General features: G+C 35.3%; 1 protein-coding gene across 2 annotated transcripts in view; it reads left to right on the top strand.

Moving 5' to 3' along the window:
• The window catches only part of LOC106873512 (vesicular glutamate transporter 1), a 411825-nt gene that overhangs the window by 316634 nt on the left and 87644 nt on the right, over window positions 1–7547 (top strand). For both annotated transcript variants that reach the window (XM_052973285.1, XM_014920898.2), the window contains exon 2: window positions 3455–3758. In XM_052973285.1, the coding sequence (XP_052829245.1) occupies window positions 3455–3758 (304 nt within the window). The remainder of the gene's footprint in view (window positions 1–3454; window positions 3759–7547) is intronic.

Genomic DNA, 7547 nt, shown 5'->3' with positions numbered 1-7547 from the left:
ATATACACATATATATATATATGTATACACACACACACACACACACACACATACGTACATATATATAATATATATAAATATATATACATACATATAAATATTCATACATATATGTATGTCTATTTATATATATACATATACTTCTGTGTAACTATCTCTAAAAGTCTGTTCAAATGATGTTTACTCATAAGTACTCACCGGTGCTCTGTCGATAAAGACGACGAAATGGTTTTCTGTTTGGACACACTTTCTCACCCCCTCCTTCTCGTCCTCCTCCTCCCCGTCCTCCTCCTCCTCTCATATACAAATACTGAATCCTCACAACTCAATGTATGTCTGTAGAGCACACATAGACACACGCACAGACACATTTCCCTCTTACATACACACAGCCATACATCATTTTTGGTCCATGCTACAGGACTTTTTTTTTACTTTTTAGAAGCGCTTATAAAAATCGTTGTTGAAAAAGTTTGGAATCTATAACATTATATGTCAAGAGCTTCTCATGAACTACTCAGGATATTGTAAGATATTCCAATATTCTAACAGAATCTTCCACAGTCATATTTCCTCAGTTTTACTTTTTTTTTTCTCTCTCTCTTTCTTTCCGCCATTGATACAGTCCAATGTCGATCATTAAGAACATTCTTTCCTTCTCGAATTTTATCTGAAGAATCGGATGGTAGGCTCAAGTCGAGATAAAAATGAATCTTATTTTATTTTGTTTGCTTTATGTTAAATATATCCTTGTTCAGTCGTATACGCGCGCTTATGCACACTTGCACACACAAGCGCGTGCTTACAACTTTATCTTTTACATTTTACTTGTTTCTGTCTTTCGACTGCCGCCATGCTAGACCACCCGGGATGGGATGTAAAGCACAAACACAAGGGCATATATACACAGATACACACATAGATGTAAGCAAAGCGCGTGCGCACAGACACTCACATACACACGCACACACACATACACACACACACACACGCACACACACACACACACAGATGTATATATTCAGGGTGCGGTGAATAAACTGTCGTCTAAATTACACAAAAATTAAAATAACACTGACATCTCATTTTAACTGATATATTTACCAAAATAAATATCAAATATAAAAACATCTTGAAATACTACAGAGGAAATGTATTCAATAAAATCTCAATTGGCTTCAACAACTCCCTCCAAACGACTACGGAATTTCCTTTAAATCTTCTGGACAGTCTCCTTGTTTAAGTTGGTGAATGCTGCCATAATCCTTGCCTTCAATTCAACAAGTAATTTTGTTGGTCTCTCGCTCAAGTGCGTCCCACACAATACTCAAGGAGGTTGCAGTCTGGAGAGTTAGGTGGCCAGATGTTAGGGGTTATGTGGTCGCACTAATTGCCTGACTGCCATGAATGGCATCTCCTGCTTGTGTGGCATGGTGCAGAGAGAGTCTGTTGCCAGGCATAGGGTCCTCTAGCAGCCACCCTGTTGACCCAGGGAAGCACAACCTCCTCTAGGTTCTTGAAGTAGGCTGTCTCGTTGAGTCTGAGGCCATGTGAGAAAACGAATGGAGGCATACCGATGCCATCACTAGTGATCAATCCAAACACCATGATGTTGGCTGGATGTTTGATTTTTATCACTCTGGTACAAATTTTGGGGGACATGCCAAGCCAACAGTTGTTCTGTGTGTTTCCTGACAGAATTTTTTCTTGTCTGAGTGAAACCAAAATATGTTTGGTTGGAGGGGATGCTTGAGTTTGTTCAAAAGCTTCATAGTGCAGCCTTTCCTCTTGTCTTTGATGGCTTGGGATAAAAATCTACCCTTTCTCATCTTGTATGAGGAATACCGAATACTGCCTGATGAGAAACATAGGCGCTCCCATGTCCGTGGCAAGGGACCTGATTGACATGGAGGGATCATTGTGAATCATGGCCTGGATCTCAGTAACAACTTCAGGAGTTCTGAGTGTGTGTGCATGTATATATGTATGCATGTATGTATGTGTGTGTAAGCATGTAAGAATATATGTGTGTATGTATGCGTATAAACTTAATTTGGAGAGTATGCATGAGAATATCTATGTTTGCTTAACCAGCCACGGAAACGCATAAGTGGTAGCAGCAATATTAACAGGTAGACAAGTAGTTGAGGCATCACTTTTGTTTGTTTCCCCACACAATAAATTATGGCAATGAATATGAATAGATATAATAAAATATAAATTCCTGGTGTGCGTGACGTCTCTATTAGTTGATCTGAAAGAAGAAGCTGGATGGAATGGAAGAACTTTGGAGAGTCAAGGGGACAGTGGAAAATATGAATAAAGAAGAAACACATATACGTCGAAAGACAAACATATAAATATACGAATATATAAACATATTTTGTTCATTATATATATATATATATATATATATATATATCTAAATTATGAATTTGTTTGGCTGAATGTTTAAGACAAATACCTCAATTTTTTTATCTTATACTAAATTGTATATATATAAATATATATAATATACTTACAGTCATATCTATGTGATGTGCATTTATGTGTGCGCGTTTGTGAAGGGGAACAGTATGGCAATATGGGATATGAGTATTGCTGCTGGTGCAAAGAATGCGTTTGATTGTCGGATGATGATTGTATAAGAATATGATTTGCATAATCTTATTTTGCAATGATTATATAGAATATGTAACGTGTGTGTGTTTGTGTGTGAGTGTGTGTTTGTGTGTGCGTGTATATGCGTGTGTGTATGTGTGTGTGTATTTTATTTTCTTGGGTAAAGAGTGTCTGTAGTGAGACGTTCTATGAGATACGTTGAAAGTTTACTGTCAGTTTTGAAAAAAACAAATCGGAGCACATTCTTCTTTTATTTCGTTTAGAGTTTCATTTTGTGTTCGATTTTTGTATCGAATTAAAAGTACTTTACATAGATCTACGCGTTGGTTAGTCATGTATTATCTATACTCTTATATAACTGCAAGTCATATTTGGCTATATATTTTATCTGCATCTTATATTGTTCTACATAACTTTCGGTGCATTTGTTACTATGTGAATCGATTTGGTTTTCAATCTTCATTTTTTATGTTTCCAATTCTTTATCATGAGATAATTTTTCAGCGATATTTAGTGTTAAACTCTCATCTCCATTCACCAGTTAAGAGACTTTTCCTTTCCTGATCATCTTTGATAATAATCGCTCTGTGATGTACTTTATCTGCTGTATTGTATCAAGTGGGATGATTATTCACTTCTTTTCTTTTCATTCCACAGGGCACACAAGACCCATAAAGAGTACATTTTGCTTCATTAGCCCTGTATCTTTTATGAAACCGATATTTTCCATCAACATCAGAAATTTAACGTAGTTTTGTAACAAATAATTTTTGAAGAGATTAGTCTTAAACTTTTAACCTCATTTTAATAATCTTTCTATTTCTCATTTCAGGTTGATAAAAAAGAGCCAGGATCAAAAGACTCTTGTTAATTATGACGAACTCGACGAGACGTATGGTGATGATGAATCGCCACCCGGGCCAAGGAAAACTTTACCGATGCCAGGGCCCTTACCACCAGTCCCAGCACCCAAATGCATGTGTTTCCAGTCCAGGCAACGTTACTTAATAGCATTGCTCAGTAGTTTAGGCTTCCTCATCTCCTTCGGTATTAGATGTAACATGGGCGTGGCCATTGTAATGATGGTAAACAACGACACAGACAGTGATTCTTCACAGAACACAACCGAAGTGAGAGTAAGTTCACCATATTTTTATTTATTTACTTCCATATTATCATTAAATTCTCTGCACTGTCTTTTCTATTCTTTAGTATTTTTCTAATTGTTTTATTCATCATAAACACTTGTTTTTAGTACATAGCGGGACATACGTAAAAGTAACGGACCATAGATTCTAAACGAATAAGGGAGCCTGATATTTTGAGAATCTTGAATACATTTCATTACAGTAGTGTTTTCCTTGCTTGACTCAAACTGAGCTCTGATCAAGCAGGCATATGTCTAAAGGTATATATCCATCGAATATTTTTAAAGGCACGTAGAAGTATATTATCTATGTTCTTATTTATGAATCTATGTGTACGAATTGAAGGAAACTTGTATGCTTTTTCTAGGAAATTAATCGACCCTCAGAAGGCTCCATGATCGGATCGTTCAGTATTGGTGTATTCCGTAATGCAGCGAAGTTTTACTGAGAGGTTGAAACCTTTTTATCCTCCATAAAGCTACTAAGGAGTGAGTAAGTAAAGCAGGCATAGCTATGTGATTGAGAGGAGCTATTCGCTGGTTGATTAGCTTCAAGTCTGCCCTGATTAATCGAACCTATATTCAAAGTTGACCTGGCTGTGACCTTTCCGTTTTTGTTTAATGTACGTGTGTTGGAGACATATATAACTTTACTTTTTTAATACAGCTAGGTGTAATTTCGAGTTAATTTGGTGAGTATTTCTATCAAGTTATAGACACAATTATTTAGAATTGACGGTTGGTAGTTTATAAGTCGATATCGGATATAATGACTGATTCAATTTCATAAAAGTGTTTCAACTCATTATCTCTGAAGCATACACGATACAATCAGTAGGTTAAGGGAATAAATCACAAATATTTCGTATTACAGTATGTATATTGGCGTGGTTCTAGTTCATTACTGCTAAAACATTGTCAACCATAATAATTGTATACTAATAGTAGACTACATGATCAAAGTGTAAATTATTTTAGCCGCTTATATATCACAATGCTACTGACGGTCATTGACGTTTTACTTATCTCAACTTTTCTGAAGTAGGTTTTCGCTTTCGTTCGTTCAGGGTAAATGTAGCATGGTTTGTTCATTTTAGTTAAGGTGGAATACTTACAGTAAATGATGATACCGTAGATAAACAGAGCCCTTAGCTCTGTTGTCGATATATACCTAGTATAAGGCGGTGAGCAGGTCGGGCAAAATGCTTAGCGGCATTTCGTTCGTCTTTACGTTCTGGTTCCAAATTCTACCTCGGACGATTTTGCCTGTCATCTTTTTGGGGGTTGTAAAATAATTACCAGTTCAACACAGGGGCCGATGTAATTGACATACTTCCTCTCCGGAAATTGCTGGCCTTGTGCCAAAATTTAAAACCTAGTACGCTATTATTTTGATTTTTGCAATTAACCAAAGATAGATATTGCGAAACGGATTCTGATTTATTACCGATAAACATTTTATAAACACGGAATCATGCACAATTTCTAAGCAGAACCTATAATATGTGAGAAAAAAGAAAAAAAAAGTAACACTGATCCTCACGGAATGCAACTTACTTCAGTGTTCCATATTCTAAGCCATTCTGTATTCTATATTCTTTGCAGCGAATTTATCATTCATGATATCAACAAATATTAAATATTCATTTGATTCTCGAGCATGAAAGTAAACTATAATAACTGATTGGTGTTGGTGTTATAGTTGCTGTTGTTGTTGTTGTTATTACTGCTGCTGCTGCTACGTCTTCTGTTGTTGCTGCTGTTGTTGCAATGACATTAGGAGGAGGGGTTGTACTTCAGTCTAAAGACTGTCTTCAATAGACACATGATAAAAAAAAAAAAATCGTTTCTGCTGTTTTTTTTATGTGTATGTAGGATCTCTATGATGTAAGATTTGACTATACATTCTAGCAAGGCTTTATTGTTTGTCAAAAAATGTAACTAGGGTATGATTGTTCAATGTTAGAAAATGCTAAAATATAAGTTACGTTCCAGATAAATTAAATGCATAACTCTGATAAACAGGCGATTTATCTTGATACAGCCGTCAGTCAATGTAGGAATTTAAAAGGAGTTATAATGAGCGAAATGTGTCATTTATAATTGCAACACATAATTGTAGTTCATGGCACACAGGACATGCAAATAAGGACTTAGAGAGTTGATGTAATCAGAAATATTCGGGCAATAATATATAATATATGAGCTGATATTTATATCTATAAGACTTTCATGTTGAGATCTTTTATCTTTTATATTTTGCTTATATCATTCATTAAACTGTTGCCATGCTTGAGCACCGCCTTGAATAATTTTTGTCGAACGAAAGCATCGATCCCAGTACTCATTATCGTTTTTGTAAAGCCTGATACTTATACAATCGGTTTATTTTGCCGAATCCCTAGTTTGCCAAGACTTAAGGCACACCAAAATCGGTTGTCAAGCGGAGGTTGATGGGGTACAAAACCGGCAGAAAGGCACACACACACACACACACACACACACACACACACACACACACACACACACACACACACACACACACACACATATATATATATATATATATGGAAGCGTGGATACGACGGACTCTAGATATACATGTATATTCAGTCGAAGCTGAGTGTTCACTCCTTGTTAAATTGTACATATCGAGTCTATTTTTGGTATTCAAAGAGAGAAGAAACCTATTGCATAACAATGACAACTTTGACTACATTTCAAACTGAGAGCTAGAAATGTATGTTAATATAAACAATTATTCTGCATATTTTGAAAATTACGCAAATGAAGGGATCAGTTGTGCATCATAAAGAAGTAATTTAATGCATATTATCCGTCTGTAGGTGTAACTAACCGGTGTACTTATTAAGTGTTATTGTAACATCACAAAATATCTATAAATTTGTAAATTTGTAATCATTCTCTGATGAAGATCTAGGAAGACTAGAAAATGGACGGGACGAGCACAATTCTTGTACAATGAAATATAAAACGTGTTTTGTTTTTACTTTCGTTACTTTTCGTTGCGAGACTTTTCGTACATTGATCGAAAATGTTTAACTTACATTTTAATTTATTAAGATAGGCTTTGTAGCACACTAGGAGTTATCTAATTAAACTACAGTGGTCAGGTCATTTACCGTTTCATAAAAGGGGTACCATCATCTTCCTATTGATTCAAAGGATTTGCGTGACATTACGTTTCGTCATCTAGAAAGGAAACATTTTAGAGACGTAATTGAAAGAAAACTATTTCAGTCGAACGTCACCCTCACTTCTATGGAATTTAATCCCAGAATGAAGAGAACAAGAAACCAAAATATATGAATAAAGGAATTGTGTCTGGTGTTCGACCATGTATTTTCAAATTGTTTGTGATTACGATGAAGAAAACCTACACTTGCATCCTATTTTCTGTGCACAGCATCAGTAATTATAAAAGTTGAAATTTGGAGATTTAGTAAACTAAGAAATTCTTTTATGATTTTACAATCATTGCTTTCAAGCTTTCTCTGAGTAAGCCGGGAGAACGGGCTAGAGAATGTTGTTGATAAACAAAATTAATATATAATTCAAGACCGTAATGAAAATGAGTGGATTCAGACATAAAAGGAAAATTTATTTCAAGATGTCTTTAGATTTACGATAAGAACACACAGAAATTTCTTTTTAATCCATAAATAATAGGTCATGAAACAATGTTTGGAACTGAAACCTTGTTCGTGATACGGATAGTGTAATGAGATAGAATGTTTCCCATGGCTTTGAAGTGAAT

This window comes from Octopus bimaculoides, chromosome 15 (assembly GCF_001194135.2).
Source record: "Octopus bimaculoides isolate UCB-OBI-ISO-001 chromosome 15, ASM119413v2, whole genome shotgun sequence".
NCBI classification, from domain to species: Eukaryota; Metazoa; Mollusca; class Cephalopoda; order Octopoda; family Octopodidae; genus Octopus; species Octopus bimaculoides.
Note: the sequence above shows the minus strand (reverse complement) of the source record. Positions and strands in the feature narration are given on the sequence as shown.